The sequence below is a fragment of the Amblyomma maculatum genome, chromosome 2 (genome assembly GCF_055883805.1).
Source record: "Amblyomma maculatum isolate TAMU_Amacu chromosome 2, ASM5588380v1, whole genome shotgun sequence".
In the NCBI taxonomy this organism is placed as follows: domain Eukaryota; kingdom Metazoa; phylum Arthropoda; class Arachnida; order Ixodida; family Ixodidae; genus Amblyomma; species Amblyomma maculatum.
Genome location: NC_139345.1, coordinates 38929483 through 38951702, shown reverse-complemented (window position 1 = coordinate 38951702; position 22220 = coordinate 38929483). Strand labels below are relative to the sequence as shown.

Below are 22220 nucleotides of genomic sequence, written 5' to 3'. Positions count from 1 at the left end.
TGCGCAGTAACCACGTATGACATTCATGGGATAAAAGGGACATAAAAACAAAGCATTTCTAAAACTCTTCATGGTTACTTCTAAGCTGTAGCGCTTTGCATACGAGGGAACACTGATGTCTACATGAATAGAGCCACTTCCTACGACCCGTATTATATATTAAGTTGTTCCCCCCCCCCTTTTTTTTTCGTAATCATGACAGCTTACAGCAGGGTGGAAACGTGGGCAGGAGTCAAGAAATAAACAAACGCGACGATGTCTGTGCGATTGTAAAAAACACCGGAGTATAGTAAATTGAGAAAAATACCGACATGCTTGTGACGTTCAAATACGAGGCAAACGTCGAACTTCTTTCTTTTTAAGCTTTTCTCATAGAGTGCCATCCAGTCAACTATTACGTTCTTGCATGGTTTGAATTAAGTTCACCTGACCTTGGTTACTTGGCTATGCGGCCTCAAAAGAATAGTGGTACCCGACTGTGTGGTTGAGCCACGAATCCCAATGTACGCGCACAAGAAGTAAATACATAACTTTTGACCAATTCGGGGAAATTCTTGAATTATATGATTTCTTAATGCACAACAAAACATGAACGACCACTTGCAATAAGTTGATGAGGAGATGAAACTAATGACACTTTCTTTTCCTTTCAGTTGGCTGGTGTAGAGAAATTCCATCAGTTGGCAATCATCATATCAATTGATGCTGGCATAAACGGCTTCAGTACTGACATATCAGAACCTCATAAGACTACTCCTCTTCCGTCCTCATGTACTAAACACCAAATTTTAGATAACAGTGAAACAGGAGATAGCTGAAAATAAATTCGAGCATTACTTTTAGCACTAAAATAGTGACTGGAATCGAACAGCATGGTCAAGGGAAGCACCGTCCGTTAACACCACATAAAATGTGTGCAGTTTATAAAGGTTACAAAGGTAAGGCTCCGCTGTCGAGGAACCTTTGCAAAGCGCTTTGGATTATTCGTTGTAGCAAGGCAATCTTCCATGGCATAGCGGGCAGCTCAAAAAATGTGGAGAGGGGCGTGCCAGAAAGGGGCACGAACGAGTTCACCTCCACGTCGATGGCGTCCACGTTCAAGATGTTAACCGATGAGATCACCACGCGACGGCTCGGGTCATTCCTGCGCACTTGCACGACAATGTCCATCTCGAGTCCCCTGAGCGTGCCAGAGATGTTTTTTCCGAAGTACGGGAGGTTCACGAACGAGCTCCTGAATGTCGCCACGATCGTGGGTGACAGCCTGAGTGGAAGCCAGGCTTGCGCAACACTCTCGTTGCAGAACGTGTCCGGCGTTGTTCTCAGCGAAAGCGTGTCTAGCCCGCGTAGAGTCACATTGAGCCCGAAGTTTTCGCCGATGCCGAGTGGGCGGGGCTGCGCCAGCACACTCCGGCCGAACGTCAGCAGAAGGTTGATGGTGGTGGTGAAAGCCTGTGTACCCCGGCAGATTTGCCGCACGAGGACGGACTCCTGGCGTTCGAAGGTTGCTGCGGCTTCCGCTATGCTTCTTCCGGGCTCCAGGAGCGCCAAGTAGATAAGCAGCGCGAGCAGAAGTCCCAAGGACAGAACGGGCACCGGCAGGTGAACTGCGGCTTCCGTAGAGCACCGCCTCATGAGGGCAGGCTAACTGCAAAGAGAGTAAGAGAAGCGTCACTCTGTATTCAACTGAGCCGGCGTTTTTGAAGCATTGGACCGTGACTTTCCAGCATATATATTTATCTATCCAGCTGACAGGCCGGACCATGAAACGACGACACACACACGCAGATACGTAAATAGCGTGCTTATTGCCAACGTATATAGTCCCTGTCGCATTGCATTTTCATGCCCAAAATTGCTTTTAGTCATATTTACTGGATGTGACTAAAAGCAATGAAGCTCACCAATCCTGGTTTGATACTGCATCTTGAAACCCCGTGACGTTGCTGAACACAAGGTGATGCAAAGTGGGCGCTTGTTCAACGCGCCAAACGAGGGAAGAACATAACATTGAACAGAATAGCGGCGCATTGTAGAACCCGTACAGTGAACCTCCGTAATACCGACTGCTCAGCGTATTCTAATGCCCGGCGCCCGCGGTTCTCCCCCAAGCAAATCGTTCAGAATAGCTGTCATTCAAAACAGAAAGGGACAGCTGCACAAACGAAGCTGTGCCGTCTGCTCAAGGATTCGATCGTATCATTTGATGTGTGGTGTCCTCGGCGCAGTATTTAGAGCTGAGAGGAGAAAAAGGCCGCACTTGTCGCAGCCAATTCTGTATGTTTGTATACCGACTTTTAATTTGTTTCTCTTTTTGTTGAATTTTCTATGGGTACCATTTGGTTTCACGTCGGTATACAAAAGTTTCAGAAATGAGGAATAATGTAAGGAGCATTTCCTTCTTAAAGAAGGATTTCAAACTTGCAATTCCAGGTTATATGAGTGGGGGGAAGACGGTTGAAAATTCGTAGAAGTTTCTTTAAAGAACATTTCACATGTATTAATTTCTGTCGTGTACATAAAAGTCGGTAAGTGATTCAGTTACGCAAAGTAGAAACTTTAGAGGATTTTGACAGAAGGACGCCTGGTTTAAAAAGGAGTGCTCTTTACTTTCCTTAAGCTGACCTTAATGCTGCAATGATCAAAAAGTGGATGAGCAATGTTTGCAATGAAAGGGCTGGCGTTTTATACATCAAACATTGAAACAAACAATCGAATGCTTTCACGCTATGCTGCTTGAGTCGCGGAGCTCGAAGACCAGGCATAAGCATCGCATTTTTTTTTTTTGACAGTACCCTTTTTCCTTTCTTTCTTAACCTTCTATTAAGGGTATAGACGCCAGCTTCTTTGTGCACGTTTCAGTTTGGTTTGGCGAGGCAGAGGCGCGCCGCTCTCCTGTGACCGCAGTAACTGAGCTGGACAGCCATTCCGTATCGTGCCTTACCTGACTTGTTTAACTTCTTTTGCTCTGCGTTTTGGCCTCGAATATATTTTGAAAGTGCAGTTAAACAGTGTCGAAGTGACTGAGTGTATGTTTTCGATGGGATGGGATGATTAAAAGTTAGGTACCTTCCGGTGTGAGTAGGTTTTCGATAAACCGTGGTCTGCAGATAATGCGCCATGCGTTTCACGAGGACGTCGAGAAAAGCGATTGTGCCGTCCACTTCTTCCATGGAGAACTGGATGCTTTACTAGAAGGTGTTAAGGTGGAACAGAAACCTTTGCACGTCTTGCCGGTTGATCACGCAGAGGCAGTCGTCGACATAACGTGCAAAAAACTGAGGTGCGGTGCTGAAGGATGTAAATGCTGTGGATTCTGTAGGTATTCTAGAGTAAGGTTCGCACATAAAAGTGAGACAGAGGCACCGATGATCGTCCCGAACGTGTGTCTGTAAAGTAACTTGTTGAAGGTTAAGTACGTGCTAGAGGGATAGAATTTCAGGAGTCGGCAGAAGTCGTCAGCTTCAATGGGGGTTAGCTCGCACAATGTCGCGTCTTTTGTAACACTCAACCACGAAGTCCACAGGCCCTGATGTAAACATCGACTTCACATCGAACGATATCATGACTTGATTGTCGTCGATGGAGGCATCATTTAGCTTACCAACAAAGTCGGCCGTGTTCCGAACCCCCGTAGTTGTCTTTCCGGCTAGAGGTGGCGAGCACCCGGTGAAATAACCGGAGAGCTTGTTCAAAGAGGACCATGTGAAGTTCATTATTGGACGAAGCGATGTGTCCATCTCGTGCCCTTTTGGTACGACGTAGATGGCAGGAGCAACACCGTTATGACATAGGAGCTGGTTGTAGATGTAGTGGTCATCGGGTAGGACGTAATTGAGCACCTCTGCGAGCCACTTTTGAAGCTCAGCCTTTATTTTATTGGTCGGATCTAGGTTTATATTTTTCTAGTATTGGAATAGTATCGACTTCTTGCACCACCATGGCGTTGCCTTCGTAGAGCGGTAGGATAAGAATTGCATCGTCCTTCTGCCCTTTTCAGAGCTTCTTGCTAGGGCCGTGAGAGCGCGCTGTCTTCTTCTTTTCGCAACTTCGAAAATGCTGCGATGGCGCGAGAGCGAGCTTGGTCGCGTAGGTCGACGTCAGTCTTCCGTAATGCAAGCTCGACTGCACAAGTGATGGTTCTTGCATCAGGAACGGAGCCGACGTTGAACCTGAGCCCCTTTCTAAGGAGCGTAAGTTCTGCGGGTCTACTTCGTAAAAAAGACAGATTGTGCACGCTTGACGTACCTACCTATCCTGTACGTCTGCAGATGAGCTGCGATAACTTAGTTTCTTGAGTCTGTTGTCTTTGTTCCCGAGTCTAGGCGGTCTCACTGTTCGCATAAAGCGGAGCATCAAATACGTCCATGGCTCTATGATACGTTCCAGCGACTGCTGAGCGAAACGGACTTCGTTCTGAAGTCGCTTAATTGTTGATTTTGTCTCGAGGATTCTGGCCTGTAGCAGAAGCAAAAACAACACTTCCCATCAGCGGCCGCTACGCGAACCAACGAGTGAAGAAAGAGCGAGAGGAGGAAGCAAATTGGACGTATCATCTCGTCGCGCCATACAATTAGCCCGTAAACGTTGTGTGAGCATAATTAAAAAGTTTTAGAAATGGTGTTATTGGATTACGATCGAGCGAACTATGTGAAGGTACCATTTATGTCTTCCCGTGTGCATACTTTGAATTTTCTTTAAGGATACAAAAAAAAAAAAATAATAATACTTTGTATAAATACTTCGTAAACATTTCCACTCAGCAACTGCGCGCGAGGAACTGAATAAAAACAGTTCTATACATTTTATATTAAAAGCACGCATATTTCATCAAGTAGGCAGCCTGCAAGCGCAACTGAATAGATACATTTACGATGGCACACGTCATGCAACCGCTATGACCTGTAAAATGAATTCGCGCACAGCGTGTGAATATTCTCAGTACACCACTCACCTGACGCGGCGGTGGCCACGGTGTCGGTCGCCTCAGGAAACGCTCCTCTTTGCCCGCGCATCAATCATGGGCTGAGCGTGGCTGGCTGCTTGCGCTCCCTTGCCGCCAGACGCGCACAATGAAACTTTAGGACTCGTTGGGGTTCCGCACACCGAAGGTCTTGGTGGAGGTCGAGCGGACCTTCATATGGTTCTCCGTCCTCTTCCCGATTTGGCAATCGTAGAGCCATCAGTGTCGCTCCCTTCCGTCTTTGAGTCGGGGCAAAGCGAAAACACGCGCCACTGAGACGGAGGAGAGGGATGCGGCAGAGCGGAGGACAGCGATGGTGTCCGAGGAAAGCATCCGAAACGTCTCGGATGATTGCCCAGAAGTAAGAATACGCGGAACCTAATATATGTTTAGACGCATGCCTTGAGGTGTGCAGTTGCAATATGTGGCACGAAACTAAAAAGCTAAACGCTAATGCATTATAGCTGCTAATCATGAATAGCTTCGAAGCAATCTTGGTGGTTGTGACGCCACATTGTAGAGCCCGAACACTGGAAATAATACTCGCGTGGCCTTGTTTAGTAACCAGCAGAACTTTTTCGTTAATTGTTCAGCTAACATTAATAGTACCCTATACTTTGCTTAGCTTTGGTTGCGAAAACTGCAGTGTGGTATGCGTTCTTTGATGCGGCAGGGAGTCATTGGATGAGAAAGGTGATTACAATAACGGGAGATCCACCTACCCCCGGCCGTTAGCTTGCATGTTATATCTCCTTGAAGTGTTAGTACGAAGCACCCCATTTCTTGCATGTACATCTGTTAAAATATCAAGCATCGTTTCGGCCGCCTCCCGCAAGTTCATGGCATCGCTATCATAGTATGGTGATTTTGCGTGTAGTTTACAATAACGCACGAATCTTCTTCTTCTTCTTATCATCATCACCATCATCATCATCATCATCCGCCTCCCCCTGCACCTCCTCCTCCTCCTCCTTATTATTATTATTATTATTATTATTATTATTATTATTATTTTTATTATTATTATTATTATTATTATTATTATTATTATTATTATTATTATTATTATTATTATTATTATTATTATTATTATTATTATTATTATTATTATTATTATTATTATTATTATTATTATTATTATTATTATTATTATTTATTGCATTGTAATGATCTCGTGTAACCGTAAATTCCAAAACAAGGGAAGGAGAGAAGTGATGGAGGAAACAGGAGAACAGTCTAAGGGCGAGAAATATCTGACGAAAACAAGAGCCTTTTACGGCATTTTACGGCTTACGAAAGCCCCTCAGTAAGCGCCCTCCACAGATAAATAGACTCCGAGAACAACTATTATTATCCCCGCAAAACAATTGACTCTCTGGTACTTTCTGGATAGGTTTGTGCGGAATCAAAATAAGCCCTTATAGGCGAGAAAAATGAACTAAAAAAGAAAATTCCTGCCAGTAGATTTCAATTCTGGACGCCCTTAATAGATTTCCGAAGAGAGTTGCCGTGTAGCTTATAGCACCCGCGATACATTAGTTGTGCGGGAAGAGTCTGTCTTTGGACTCCATCTTACTCATAGCGTCTGAAATTTGCGCCCAAAAATCTGTGTCGACGTCACCAATTTGCCTGCAAAGTCGGCCGGAGATGGCGGCACCTGAGTTTTATTTTATAGCGTATTTCTTAGGCGCCCCTCCCGGATTACGCGTCGTAGATAGCATAACGAAGAACGGCTTATTGCACGAATTGGTGAACCATGACGGCCGTCGTCGTTGTCCACTTCTCCCCTCTGTCACGTCTTTGCTGCGCACTTATATTACTGTCCGTAGATAGCATTGCATGCGTAACACGCCACCAGCCAATCTTTTAAGGCAGTAGCAGAGCAAAATTCCACCTGTCACGCCTAGCAGGTGGCAGAGTGGAGCGATGGAAACCCCCTCCACTTGGTGGGAGGAAAAAGGAATAGAGGGTGAGAAGCAGCGGGTGATTTTATGTCCTGGGATTTTGTGCGGCAAGTGCAAAGGAATGCTCACAACCGGAATGTCGGAGGGAGTTTCACATAATCTGGCAGCTTATGACTGTATGAAACTTATGTTTGATTTGATGTGCGAGTTGAGCATACGTGAAATCTAATTTTGCTTTAGGCACTATGCAACTCGCTTAATCACTACGCCCTTAATTTATGCGTAACACCCCGCCAGCCAATCTTTGTGGGCAGTAGCATAGCATAAATTAAAGTAGTAGTTTTTAAGCGAGTTGCACAGTGCTTAAAGCGAAATTAAATCCGAAAAGTGAGGTCGCGCAAGCTTCCGCGCAGAGAAGAAACGCGACCACGTCACTCACGCTTCGCTTAGTGCGAGGTCCAAGAAACACAATTTGCCATTACCGAAAATTGTAATCATCGGCCATTTTTGTTTTTCCTCTGATAGAACGCCTGCAAAAGTTCTGCTTTTAATTAATGTGCATCGAGATTGGAATGCAGGGCACTATCGATACAGGCCGAGTTCTATTTTTCTTCCAAGTCTCTTTGATGTGAATTGAATTACAACCATACACCTACCATCATGCCACAGAATTAACAAACCTTATAATACTCCCTTTTTTCCCCGGTTGGCAACAAGTGGAAATACAGTCCAGAAGAGATTTCATATTGAAAATACATACTTTTTGTATTTTGTTTCTCGGTTCACGTTTTTGCTCCTGCTTTGACAGATGCTGGCGCTACGTCGTGGTCATCTATAAAAATCAGACTTGTTCACCAGGTAGTCGGTTGAACATGAGCATACATTCAAATTACGTAGGAACGGGGCATGAACCGACAGGTCACGTTCATGCCTTTTAGATGGCCAGTGAATTGTAGACAATGGTTCAGGAGAGTGAAACTTCGGGTTACCTGGACATACAGGTTGAAGGAGAACAGCGCGGCTGTAGACATAGAAGCAATGGTATCACTGATATGTCTAGCGTTAGAGGCTTCGAACGCTCACCGGCCAAACCAAAACAAAAATCAACCAGTAAAAAGCTTTCCGCGTGCGTTTGTTCCTGTGTAAGGCAACCGAGAGGCTTAAGGAGATGCAGGTGCCGAGCTTCTCTCCTGGCCTGTTCCTATTCATTGTCCTTCGCTTTGTGCAGCCTCGGCACGAACCATCAAGTCGCCGATGCTTGCGCGTTAGAGAGCCAAGTTCTTTTTTTGTCGGCAGAAGTCATCTGTATTACATCAGATGTCAATGCCAATGGTCGGCCGCTGCTAATGCGTCATGTATTGCCTTTCCGGCCATGCATTCTGGCTTGTTGTCGAGAATCTTTTCGCCTCATTGTTTTGTTCAGACGCTGGCATGCTTTTTTTCATTCGATGCATAGCCAGCTAGATCTGGCAAACGAAGCTTTCACCGTGGGTCTCGGATCCTCGTTAAATACAAAGCAATTTCTGTAGCGGCGACACTGCAGACATAACATCTGGTTGGCTTGCGTGTCTTACAGTGTTAATTTTATGCTTCACTTAGCGTTAAAATTACACTAAATGTAGTCAAACTTACGGGTGCAATTCATTTTATGCTGCCATAGATATGTTATCTTGAGATCCGCCTGTTCCACGGTCTCGATTATCTGTCTACAAAGACTATTAAATCATTTCTTACTTTCACGGCAAAAAAAAAAAAAAAAAACAGTGACATTTTTTTTTTTTTTATAAACTACAGAAGAGCCAGTAGACGCAGGAGAGCAATTTAATACAAAAGATCACCTAGATGATCCAGATAAGGTGCTGGGAAATAGAATGTAGTGGTCCCACTCACGGCAAATAAACATTTTTTAAGCGTGCGAGGCCACGGCAGACTAATAACTTAAAATATAATTGTACATTCCGACACTAGCGCATAAGGTAAGCTTTCGTGGGCATACGTATAGTCTCGCGAAAAAAAAAATACCGAAGGTGTGCACTCAAAACTGACTGGACAGGTGGAGCATGTTTTGTACTCAACCTTGTGTTATTTTATACCGTCTGATACGTTTTTTCTTAAACATTAACAACCAATTAACCCTCTTTCTTCTCTGCCAGCTGACAATTCTTGCTATCACTAGCTGTTGTCAGTATTATACAACAGTGCAGCGAGCCGGATGAGGAGGCGGCAAAGACGTACACAGCCCACCTATGAAAACCAAAATGTATACTTACGCCTCCATTTATAGCTTGGCTTGAATTGTCGCTGCGTAAAAATACTTTTTTCTTACAGGCATAACTCTTGAAATGTCCCTAAAAGATTTGATGGCATTCGTAGAAGGAACGACTGCGCCAAAAATCACTCGCAAAATAATCTCCATATCAAAACTCTAAAAAGGGCAGCTATTGCTACTACCAAGTGCCGGAACAGACCCATAAGAGGGGGCAGTCGGTACCGTTCGGCCTTGTAACAACGACGTTTAGGTGGCTAACTGATGTCCTCAGATGATTGATGTCCTCCTTTCTCTCTTTAATTGGATATCTGCACCCACTAAAGCACTTCTGTCGTTGAAGCTCGACGTTTAGTTATGTGAATCTAATTTCAAATTTATACCCGCATTTTCAGGCACCACAAGAAGGGCGCTGTTGTAACAAACCGGAGGGCATGCAACTGAAAGAAATGAATGGCTGGACTGGTCGTTTCCCGTGGCGTAAGCCGTCAGTGTCAAGTGCAGCAGCGCCTCTATAACCCGCCGGTGACGTCGACAGTGGTGCCGGTGATGAAAGCGGTCTCTGCCCCACAGAGCAAAGCCACAACTGAGGCCACTTCTTCGGGCCGCGCCGCTCGGCCCAGGGGGATGCCCGCACTCAATTGCGCAATCTGCGATTGGCTCAAGGCCTTGGAGGTCATAGGCGTGTCCGTCAGACAGGGAGCCACGGCATTCACGCGGATACCCGCGCCAGCCACTTCCGCTGCTGCACACCTGGTGACAAAGCAAAGATAGCCTGCTTATAATCACCTCAGCTCTTATAGTGAAATAAGATCAATATCGAACATGCTCATCATTGATGAAGGAGTAATGTTACAGTATTTAGGGCAATTATTAGTGGTGGTCGTTGCTTAATTATTTATTCATTACTCGTTGTTATTGCTTAGTTGGCTTGGCACTTGGTTACTCACCCCACTGTCGCATGGTGGAATCCCTGCTGCGGCAGCCATATTTGAACAGAGGCTATGTACACAAACGCCAGTGTGCGGTGCGAGACCAATGCACGCTAGAGAACCCCGGCTGTCCGAAATAATTTCAAACCCCTCAGCTACGGGATCTCCGATAGCCCACGGGGAGCTTCAAAACGTTAAACTGTACACACGATACCGCACGCACCCATCCACTCCACTCCACACAGTGCCGCACCGCTTCGCTCCACCCCACATCACGTGACTCCACATCAATGACACCACACCACTCCAAATCACACCATTCCGCACCGCACGGGCCACACCACAACAGACATCACTGCGCCAGACCTCACAACACAATATAAACACAGTCAGAAGTCACGGTAGATGCCAACGAATTTAATTCCGTCGCTTTTTTCACACAACATGGAAGATAATTTTTTAAATTAGCACTGAGCCTGTAATTTACGCAGTGCACCATTCAGTTTCAAGCACTATGGCCTTGGTGAGCTTGGAAGTACATTAACGAATAGGAAGAATCAGTAGACGAAAAGAAGCAGATAGAACGCACAAAATACAGAAGAATCTATGGACAATATGTGGTAAGCATTTTCGCAGTATACCGTTCGGAGCGTTTGTCGTACAGTATGTCGGCGAAGTTTGTGTGCGCTTCTGATTTCTGCTGAAAATTCTGTCGTACTTTTTGCTTCTTTAAGAAAGCAAGGACGCAGACATGTGCCGGCTCCAAGGCAAGCTGCACGGGCACCATGAACAATAATTGGGCCCTAAACTGCTTTTCTTAAGCTGTCTGCAGCACTATTACAGGTTAGGTTAACACTGAGCCTGCAATTTACACAGTGCACCGCGCAGTTTCAAGCACTGTGGCCTTGGTGAGCTTGGAAGCAAATTAACGAAGAGAAAGAATCAGTAGACGAAAAGGACAGTATGGGTCAACCAGGATGGAGCGGATTTCATGATTTCGTTCCTACGCGCCTGTCAATCACGATGTTATGATGTGGTAAAAACCCAATAATGTAGTTGATTATCCTGATTGGCCCGCCCTTACCTTTCGGAGTGCTGCAAACAATTTGTGTAACAGAGTAAAATGTTGACGTCTCATAGCCTGAGTCGCTTTGGGACGTTAGACCCCCATAAACTAAGCAACCGAGTACAATGTCACTTTCGGATAACGTCAAACCTCTTTCATTCTATATTCTTTTGTTTCCATCATTTTACATAAGCCTTTTTAAAGCGAACGCTTTCTTAACCCCATTGATCAAAAACGCCGTCGACGATGAAGCCACTCTCATGGTACTAAAACCCAGGTGTCGTCGACAGGAGCACGAAGCCAACGGGTGCTCTTGGAAAAGGCGAGACGCGTTCATATAGAGGAGGTAGTGACGAGAGTCTAGGGTCATGGCCCGGAGCTCGCGCCGAGGACACCCTCTACGCGAGTGCCTATGCGTGTAGTACGGACCATCCACATCGACTTGGTCTGCGGGCAGGCGATCTGTGGCCAGACAGAGACAAGGCGCATTGTGCTAAAAAAGCTTCGCTTGGGAAAAAAAAACGTCCGCGTTTCACTTGTTTCACTGTCCATATGCCGTGCTAGTTGTAGTATCGTCCTTTTGGTTTCGGTTTCGGAACAGGGTTAGCGCAGTGGCGGCGCCACCGTACTATGCATCCTGTCGACTGCGCCAATTTGTTGTGTCGGCGTGGCTGCCATGGACGCCACGTGGCCCGCCGAACGGCGGCCTGCAGGAGGAAACAGACAGCCGTACTCTACGACAGCCAAACGCAGACTGAGACTTTAATTCATGAGAGAGGGTGCAGGACGGGAGAAAAAGTACGGTGGCGCCGCCACTGTGCAAACCTTGGTTTCGGATTCGGAACCAAAAGGACGATACCACACTAGTCGTGTTAGTCTTCAACGTGTCCGACGACATGGTGATGGAGAACTTCGTCTACGAGGGGCCGAGGCGACACAACAAATGCGCCAGCAAGATGCTAAGATGCAGCAACGAGATGCGGAGGCGTATTACCCATCGGATGTGCATAAATAAAAGAACATGCACTTCCAAATTCTGTATCCATTATTGTGCACCTCTAATTCTCGAACACTGCCTGTTCAAAGGCGGACACATTGTAAGGCAAAGTTGGGCTTTGACGCAGTAATTATTTCGCGTTATCACACCTAAGCAGTTTTAAATGTCCCTACCGAAGTTTTTTAAGTATCTGTGTCGCTATGACCTGCAACTGGAATGTTACATATGTACCATGCTCTCGAAAATGCTTCGCCTCGTTCATGCGGTTAGGTGTATCATGAAGCAGGCACGGCGACTGTCCCGCCCTGTTAATAGGCAGTTAAAGGCTCAAGCAATCCTCCACGGCTGCTACATCGCATAGCGAGATTGAATTGCAGTGAATAAGTTGATTTCACGGCATAAGAGTTGAAGCCGTTAGCTGAGAAGATATAATAGGTGGAATCGGATATTATAGCCTTTGGGCTGTTTGGGTTTTTCCAGGCCTTGTACGGCTTGTGCCAAGAGATGGAGATTGCAATCGTATGCATGGAAGTTCATGAGCTTGTAATTGTGCTTGAGGAATTCAAAGACAGCCCCTTGAGGGCAAATGTGGCATTGCTGGAGAAGATTGTCCCTCGTAAACCCTAAAGGCGGCTCCGGGCAAGAACACTCACAAATTAAATACGCAATTTGTTACAGAGCATGTGAGCTACACTATTACTTACGCTGCGCTAAGATCAGTGCGCTGCATTGTGTACTCAAGCATGCTTATAGGTAGCATCGCAGTCTCGGTTAAGTGTCATGCTCTGCTAGTGAAGTGCGTAATCGAATCAATAATAATACCTCGTGAAGGCGGATACGGCAGCCTTGGAGGCAGAGTAGGCGCTGAATCCCGGGGGGCTCTTCCTGGCTAAGATGCTGGCGATGTTCACTATGCAGCCGTCGGTGATCTTAGACCGCAGCATGCACTGTGCCGCCGCTTTTGCCACCAAAAATGTGCCCTGCAGTCATCCCCGGAGAGGACAGTTCACAATTTTCCGGCATGCAAATGCGATGTCAAAATGCCTGCCGCATGGACAAAACAAGTAAACTAAAGACAATGGATTTGTCTGAGATGTAACATGTAGTTTGGCCGCACACTCCTCTTTCAACCAACATATTTTCCCCAGAATGTTTTACAGCTCACTGTTGCTGCAGACAACCTAACCAGAGGCTGCTGAAGTGACTTCGCACAAACGCCGGCCTCTAACTGGTTGAACACTGAATATGATATGATTTATCCATTGAGGCGATGCAGTCATATCTACGAGGGAAAAAAGGAATCTACAAAACCACTGGACATAAATTCGAAATTACTAGCAATCAGATTGCATATAAATTAACGTCATAGCCTACCTCAGCGAGCATGACAATGGATGCGTTCTGTGCTGGTATTTAAAAACATATCAGGCGCACTATACATGACGACGCAGTTAGAAGTAAAACTTCGACCGCCGAGCTGCCTTACGCGAAGGTTGAGTGTCGTGATTCGGTCGAATTCGTCCACATCAAGATCCACGAATGTCTTCGGGGACCCCATTATACCGGCACAGTGAGCGACAATGGACACTGGCTCCTTCTGGATGCTGTCGAAGACCGCCTTCACCGACTTCGGACAGCCGACGTCAATCTGCATCGCTTCGTGCTCACAGAGTCCTGTCACAGGCATAAAGAGACGGAGGAGTGTCTTTAATTTCCTGCAGTATTAGGTTCCGCTATTGGAAAGCAGGAATTCAACAAGGAGCGCGTGGCAACTAACCCAGTCTTTTCCTATGAACAAGTATAATCTGCTCAGATATACGTTTTCGGCATCGGATTTCCATCAGGCTAAATGTAGTGTTATAAATCGGGAAGAAACACTGGGCAAGTTGTTCAAGGGAAACTCGATTACGATACGGTAGCGCCAATATCAGCATCATCATAATGGCACTTGGAATCGCTTGAACTATTACTACGAAACATAAGGTAACTCGTTCGTAAGCAGGAGTGGCAAGCAAAAAAAAAAATAATAATAAAGACGTAACCATATATATCTACATATGATCCGTGTAGACTAATATTTTCTCATAAAGAAAGGTTTGGTTGCAAGCTCTGTGAGTAACCTACTGCAAATTTGCAAAGAAATTGCTGCCGAAAGCAACGATGGAGACGGAAAGAAGACATAACAAGGCTGATCATCTATTAGGTGAAGAATGCAGCAGCATTATTCCGCATCCTACAAAAAAAAAAAAAAAAAATACTTGTTAGATCTTCTTTCCGTCTGCATCGTTATGCTTTCCGCCCCGTTTTCTTCCGGTCAAAAATTTACAGCCTAGTTCGAACGGTGAGAGGTTGCCTAAATGATGCGGTCATTGACTTCCTGCGCCTGCAGTCTTGTGGGTAACTTATCGCCGGTGTCCGCAGCTTACCTTGGAGAGCTGCCACCGTGGCTTTGGCCGCGTCCAGATCGATGTCCGTCACAATAACGCGAGCTCCCCTCTGAGCCAGGATGCAGCAAACGGCGCGGCCGATGCCGCTGCCTCCGCCTGTGACAAGCGCCAGGCGGCCGCAGAAAGTGCCCGCAGCGGTCCCGTTCATAGCTGTGGGTTTAGTCAACTTTTTTTTTTTTTTTTCCAGAACACACAATTTTATCCAGCCAGTATATAGCACATTGCTAACCAAGAAATTAACGCGTAGGTAAAATGACATCAAATATCGCTGACATGCCCACTACAAAGTCATTGCACATCATTTGCGAGGTTCAGTTTATTTTTTTCTATCACCAGTAACCTCGTCATATGTGGCGGCAGCATATGTAGATGCATACAATACAAATGGTTAATTAATCTGAATTGCAAAGCAGAACGACAGCAGTGACAAAACGGTCCTTGATACACTCACCGTTCGTAAATGTCTTTAACTTCACTGTTCAAGTGCTGTTACAAATGAATCACAAAGATCACGCGTAATGCAGACAGCTGTGCATCCATGCAGCTGTGGTCAACTCATAAGGTTGCAGGGATTACTGGCTGGCTGTACGGCTCAATAGCAAACATTGCGGCCTAAATGTATTTGAATGGAGCTCTGCATTACCATATACACACGTTGAAGAGTACCAATGTGGCTTGAGTCAGTATTTAAGAACTTAATATAACGCGTTTATCAAACTTCCCCCGAGCAATGCAGCCTTCGGATGTAAGGTTGTCTAGTTTACTTCTATTCTTACTTGAATGGGAGCAGCGTCCAACAGTGTCCACAAACACAGAAATCCAGCTGCTGCCAAGATACTGACACAAAACACGACGAAAGGGATGATAGCGGGCAGATAAAAAACAGCTACCTTGTAGTAAGTGTCCGCGCTCAGATCGGGGCATATGACGACGTCAAACCGAAATCAACTGATGCGCATATTTGCCTTGGTCAGAGCAAAAATAATAAGATGAACGAAGCTGGGCCGATGATTCTGCATATGCTTCACGCCGCTGACTTTGTGAGCAGCAAAATACAGAATAATTGTATTCATAACGACAGTATTTTCCTTTGGAGTCGCTGAGAATAATTCTTCAAAATTATTCCGCGTTTTGTTTATTTATTTGAAAATACTGCAGACCAATACTTTGGCCTTTGCAGGAGGGAGCAATACAAGACATTTAAAGATTCACAGATAAAAAAATAAAATAAAAATGCTTAATTTTGGGGTTTAGTGTTCCAAAGCGGCTCAGGCTATGAGAGACGCCGTAGTGGAGGACTCCGAAAATTTCGACCACCGGGGGTTCTTTAACGTGCACTGACATCGCACAGCACACGGGCGCCTAGCTTTTCGCCTCCACCGAAAAGCGAGGCCGGGATAAAAAGGCAGTTCATACGGTTGCAATCAGTAAGCAAAAACAACAAATACAGTACAGCGCTGATTTACTCAAGAAAATGTTCTAGAGCTTTACTAAAATTGGGAGTCTGTAAAATGGCCTCAGGAAGGCAAGTTCCAATCGGAAACGGTCTGCGAAAAAAAAAAAAAAGAAAGAAAAAAGAGAGCTTGAAAGTATCAGACCTTGCAAAAATGGGTTTGAGCAATCGACTTCGTGAATGATGTGTTAGACGCGACAACTCTTTGAGAATTATGGGTCAAGGTAAGTATAATTTATATATTGGAAGGTTGTGCATGAATAATAAATGGGACACTTCTCTGCGTACTTCAAAGTGATGGAATATGGTTGGCTTTCATTAGTCTCGACAGCGGAGGCTTTGGATGCGCTGCAGCCAGAGACGGAAAGCTGACTTTAGTGCAGTCGGTGGGGTCCGAGGAAAACAAGCCGTAACACGCCTTTGAAGATCGCGTAAACGTGGACTGTGAGGCGATTTCTTTTGAGCCTAGTCATTCAGCGACTATCGAGCTGCTTCCTGATCACTTTGCATCCTGCTTTATTGCGAGAACATTCGAAGCTACTCTGAGGCAGAGGGTTATGCTGATCTTCAAAAAGTATAAAAAACGACGTCTGCGAGGCTGCGTACATTTTTCCGCTACTGGAGGGAGCGAGAGAAAGAAAACCTGTGCACAGTATTTTTATATGTTATTTGAATCTGAATTATAGCAACTGTGCGCGTGCTATAGCATGTTTAACCTGACTCCCCGCAACCTGACCGGGGAGTCAGGTAGCCGGACGAGATTATGAATTATGCAGGGATGATGAGGTCACAGCTTGCACAGAACCGAATTGATTGCAGAAATATTGGAAGCCTGTAAAAAACAAACAAAAACTGCAGTACATGTTTTGGTGCTACAGGAGAATTGCTGTGCATCAGAATACTGTGTAGTTATCACCGAAGAGCAGTACAGAACTACGAAAAAATGCGTAACTGCAAGAGTCTCTTGTTCCGACAAATGTAGAAAATATTTTCGGGTTACATGGAAACAACGAATCATGGAAATTCTTCCTTCACGGCCACGAAGAACAAGCCCAAGAACAAGTCATCCGTCAAGCCCAGGCCGCCGCCGGGAGCCAACTGATTGCGGCCGACGTCTATAGGGGGGAGATAGACGGTGACAGGGAGAGCTGCGTCTCATCCGATCATCCATGCTCTCTGACGAGTGCAAATAAAATGCTTAGCTCTCTCTCTCTCTGTCGCATTTTTGACACAATTCCCTAGGTTCTTTTCTTTTTTTTTTTCAACTAGGAAATGCCTTTCTCCTGTGATATACATAGTTAGGATGATGACGATAATAATTATATGAGCGAAAAATTTCTCGAGGGTTATAACGGCAAAAAAAATCCTTATCGTACATATTACTAAAGCTTAATGAGTGAATTCGCGCTCCGCTACATGGCTGGAAACCACACTTCGTTGCTCGATTACCTTTGGAAAATATGATACCCGCACGCACAGCGTTTTTCAGTCCGTTCCTGCAGGCATGGACTGAACAACATGTTTTGAGCTAGCATCTCACATTCTGTATGCTCCATTGACGCGATCAGTTTTGTATTCCCGTAGGATACTAGCATTAGCAAGTGATTTAAGACTACTTCTAATGGCTCCAGGTTACAAAAACGATGAGTTTTCAATTATGTGCTAAAGAAGAACAGTAACAGGCAACTCGGTCTAAGCGAGAACGACTCAGTAAAGCAAAGACCACTTCTCCGACAAAGGTGGGCTGCACAAAAATTACATTGAAAGCGTCCGATACTTGCTGTTGTTCGTCCTGGCGGTGATGCGAAGAAAACAGAGGGGGCAAGCTTCTTGCGGAATGAAGCAGGAATTTTATTATTGACTAATCTATGTAGGACATTGATGTAGAAATCGTTATCTTGTTTAGCAAAGTGAAAACAATACAAAAATAAAAATTGTTGCGATATACCCATGTTGTCTCTCATCACCACGAATCCAGAAAACAAAGAAAGGTTGGTATTATCTCGAAACCGATAAAGGAGGGCATTGCACTTTGTAAGAATACTGTGATCTTCAAGATAAGTACTTGGAACGATCGTCATGAAACTTCAGTTATTGCCTTTCCCTGTCTCGGGGCGCCCGTCCCAGTCACGTAAATGAGATTCTACTGGCCAGCTATCTAGAGTACTGTTATACGCAGACGAAGGAAATGAACAGTGCAGAGACAGCATTATGGCTAAAGATTAGATATATCGTGGCCCAATTTTTCTCCACGTGTCTAGGGCTGGCACTGAGTGCCTAAATGTAAGCAAAAACTGATGAGCGAACTGTTTTGAGAGAAAATGATGATCGGGGATACATAAGGACGATCATTCTCCATTTCTTCCTCTCTCCACTCACCATGGTAGCTCGGTGCCTATTTTTGTTAAGTTGTTTGTCGCCTGCGACTGCGTGTGGCGTTTACTAACGACTCATTGCAATGACGGACTCTCTATACGTATGAGCGGAGCGGGTGTGATGAAACGATTAACCGCCGACTGCCTTCGGTTTGAGCGAGAGCGTGCCTTTCTGGCTGCTTAGATGCGCCGCTGGGCTCTCGTCTTCTTATAGAAGCACAAATCCTGGGACCTTGGAAAGAACCTTCATCACAAAGGAAAGCGCTGAAGGCGCTCCTGAAGTTCATAAAAGTGGAGTTCCCGACTATAGACAAGTGTCAGCCCGTGACGTCCGTGATATGCGGCGTCGCTGGCGACAGCGGGAACATTTCGTGGTGTAGGCAAAAGACCGGGCCGTCTGCATTGGTTTTGTGCGCTTGCGGTGTTTTCGAGCCTTTTTCCCGATATTCTGTGGAGTAATGATGCGGTAGGTTAGACCACCCTATATGTGCTGCCCCAGCGCACATATAGAGCTTCTCCCAGTGCATCGCGGATGCCAGCGACACACCCAGCGTCAAAAAGCTAATCCCAACGTTTTTCTCCCATCGTACCAGTGAAACCAGTGTCTTCACGTTACTGCTCCAGTGAATATCGCAGAGCTCCAGCGTGCCCAGCAGATCCAGTGCAAAACCAGCGCGAAAATCTTACTGGTTTCGCACTGGAAGACGCTGGGAGACGCTGGTTTCTGCAATAGGGCACTACGCACAAAAATTAAAGAGCACTGCAGAATCGGTATTGGAGTGATGCGAAAGCACGGATGCTGCTGTTGGTTGCTTTTAGTTGCTTCTAGTTGCTTAACCCCGTTTTACCCGTCTTTTTTACCCGTTTTAGTCTTCTTTACTTTCAAATTGCGCGCCAATCCATTCATATGCCCTTTGTCGGCTCTACTTCCTGTTGCGTGACGTCACGTCCTCTACGTCACATTAATTCACTTGTTTACCTATCTTACTCTGGCACTTTCAAATTGCGTGCCAATCCATTCCTATACCCTTTTCGGCTCTACTTCCGGTTGCTTGACGTCCCATCCTCGACGTCACATTAATTCACTTCCTGTTTACCCATTTTAGTCTTTGGTACTTTCAAATTACGCATCAATGCCTTGCTATGCCATTTTGTTTGGGTTTACTCGTAACTAAAAGTACTATATTCTATGTTTGAAACTGCATTTCTCTATTATTAGCATATTAAAGATACATATATAGCATAACAGAAAACATTTAGTTATTGAAATAAATCCTGCGAACGGGCGCCGTATGGGACATCTGCATAATGACCACTGGCTTCAAAAGAGCCAGTACACATGATACATGAATCCTTTCCGGCAGGAACAGTCCTCTGTCTTGATGTCTTCTGTAAAGCGATTACTGCGCTCTGCACTGCCTGCCCACTTCTGTACATTTAACAGTAATAATCATGTGTATTGACGGATGACAAATACACTCCCGTGGAGCAGTATAATGATATTATACGATTATGGTGCATATTTGGTGGGAAATTTTGTTATCAAAATATTTACATGCGAAAACAGCTTGGGCTTGTGATTTTTGAATGAATCTTTGTTGGTTGAAAGAAAGATCCCAGTGGGAGTTCAAGTCCTTTTGTGGATGATGCAATTTTATAGCTGAAACGTTGGTCGAAAGAGCGGTTATGGTCCCTATCATAGCTCTGGACAAGCAATCCTCGCCCTCTGAGGCCATCAAATGGAATCGATTAGGGAAAACTAACGCCATCTCATTGCTTCAATTGTAACTTGTATGGTCTCAAAAATTCTAGGAGCAGGCATTTTACTTTCATCATCTGTCACATATTCTACCCAACCGATCTGCCAAAATGCCGATACCGTTAAAGGTTAAATGTATTTGTATAACAACGTGGCACCAGTATTGCCATGACTTTTGGTGCGTGCTCAATGATCAGAGCATAATCGTAGCAGCGTTCCTTAAAAGTTGTCGTCTGCGATCTCGGAGGCCATAGACAATGCACATTGGTTGGCATAAATGTGTTTAGATGGCGCTGCGCTCGCGTCCCTCATAACGCGGAAAACCAGGAATGTGAGGAAACCGTTTCGACCTTCCGTGGCAGAGTCTACTGACCTACAAAAATACGGAGTGAGCGCTCTTGCATAAAAAAAAAAAAAAACACTTCTCTGAGGTCATCGAGGAAACCACCAACTGCACAATGGCCAGTCGGCCTTGAGGCTGAGTTGTGTCATCTCGCAGTAGTCTCCCGGAGTATGGTTGGTGTCTGTCGTGAGCCCGTCGTGGTTGAGAGTGCCAAGAATCACGCCCCGGGTCATGTCATGATAGAATAAAACATTATTATTGGCGGGAAGATTTAGTGCCACCTTATCTTTATTTCTTTTACATACAACCTAATTACCACAAATGTTTCAGGGCGGAAAGTTCTACGCATTCCGGAACTATAAACACCCTCTCGGACCATCTACCCCACCTTTAATTCAAGCGTTGAAAGTTCATCACACTTGTGTCTCTGAACGCTCTCAACCCGCGTCCACCAAAGCTAAACTGTAACAGAAGAAGTGGCATGCAACAAAGAGCATATGCACAACTTAAAAATACCTTCGCGAAAATTGTACCCTCACACACAGACGCAAAAAAAAAATGCGCATTGTATAAAATATGGTTATGGCTAAATGTAATTTGGATTTACCCGGGACATTTGTTTGTCAAGTACATCGGACGGGTCCGAACGCTGTGCTTTAATGATCTGGCTTGATGCTCTGGACGGGCCCGGTACTTTTTTCGGCCGTACCTTCTATAATAAATGCGTGACACCACCTTCATAGCATACATCTCGATTCGGAGCTGTCCTAGAGGTGATTCCAGGCTCCTGGTGATATTTGAAAGCGATATACAGGGTGCACATTCAAAACCTGAAGGCAGCTCGAAAGGAGTAAACCGGCCGATATACACTCCCTGTCGTTCTTTTCTTTAATCATTCCGTTAACGTGCTTGTCTTAACTGCTGGCCTCCAGCTACATCATCAGAGGAGTGAAATACGCATTCACGCTTGCTTTGCCGAAAAGTAGAACATCATCCGCCTTTTCTGCCAGGAGAAAAGAAGCTCGATTGCTGCAAATTATATAATATAAACAATATAACTGAGAATAGTGTTCACGGATTCTCTTCGCGGTAGTGGCGGTCCCTAAAGTCAGGCAGGGGAGGGAGAGGGAGGTCCGATGGAGGGACGGACTTTCTCATACAAAACAAAAATTTAAACATCGATCTATTTGTTTACTTTTTATTTGTACATTAACTTTCGTGTGCTTAATTGTTGTTGAACAATAAAATGATAGTTTGCAATAACTTATAATTTGAATATAAAAGGTTACGTTACTATTCCTTAATAATCGTTTTATACTTATCGTACAGTATTATAACTTCAATCATAGCGCTAGTCATGAAGAGCAAAAGTAACTGTAAACAACAGGGGCATATTTTCTTAATACAGTCCTCGCTTCGAATAATATAACGTACAGAAGTGTACTTTTTTTTTTTTCGCGGACGCTCATTTCATAAAACAAAGTCAGTCCCTCGGCACCAGAAAAGCGTGACAACAATTTCCAGAAAAATACATACAAACATGGGATTGACAGGGCAGAGCGAAATACCTTACGCTCGTTGGTGCTGATATATATATATATATATATATATATATATATATATATATATATATATATATATATATATATATATATATATATTGGACGAAACAACTAACAAAAACATTTTTTCTTTCTATTAAAATGCCTCTCGGA

The 22220-nt window shown here is 44.9% G+C and overlaps 1 protein-coding gene across 1 annotated transcript; it reads right to left on the bottom strand.

Annotated features, from left to right (window-relative positions):
* Positions 1-243: 243 nt before the first annotated feature.
* On the bottom strand, positions 244-14723 carry LOC146198420 (uncharacterized). The gene is made up of 5 exons (XM_084591893.1): positions 14555-14723; positions 13615-13802; positions 12951-13108; positions 9657-9886; positions 244-1607 (listed from the first exon to the last, which is right to left on the bottom strand). Exons 1-5 carry the CDS (start codon positions 14721-14723, stop codon positions 931-933), a joined length of 1422 nt encoding a protein of 473 aa, XP_084448019.1. The 3' UTR covers positions 244-930.
* Between the last annotated feature and the right edge of the window lie 7497 nt (positions 14724-22220).

Excerpts from the sequence above, each read along its gene's own strand:
- LOC146198420 (XM_084591893.1), bottom strand. The coding sequence starts at position 14,723 with ATGAACGGGACCGCTGCGGGCACTTTCTGCGGCCGCCTGGCGCTTGTC. Across the intron at positions 13,109-13,614 it reads TCACGACACTCAACCTTCGC|GGCACATTTTTGGTGGCAAA; the intron begins GTAAGGCAGCTC and ends GGATGACTGCAG. Across the intron at positions 1,608-9,656 it reads CACCACTGTCGACGTCACCG|TTCACCTGCCGGTGCCCGTT; the intron begins GCGGGTTATAGA and ends CGGAAGCCGCAG.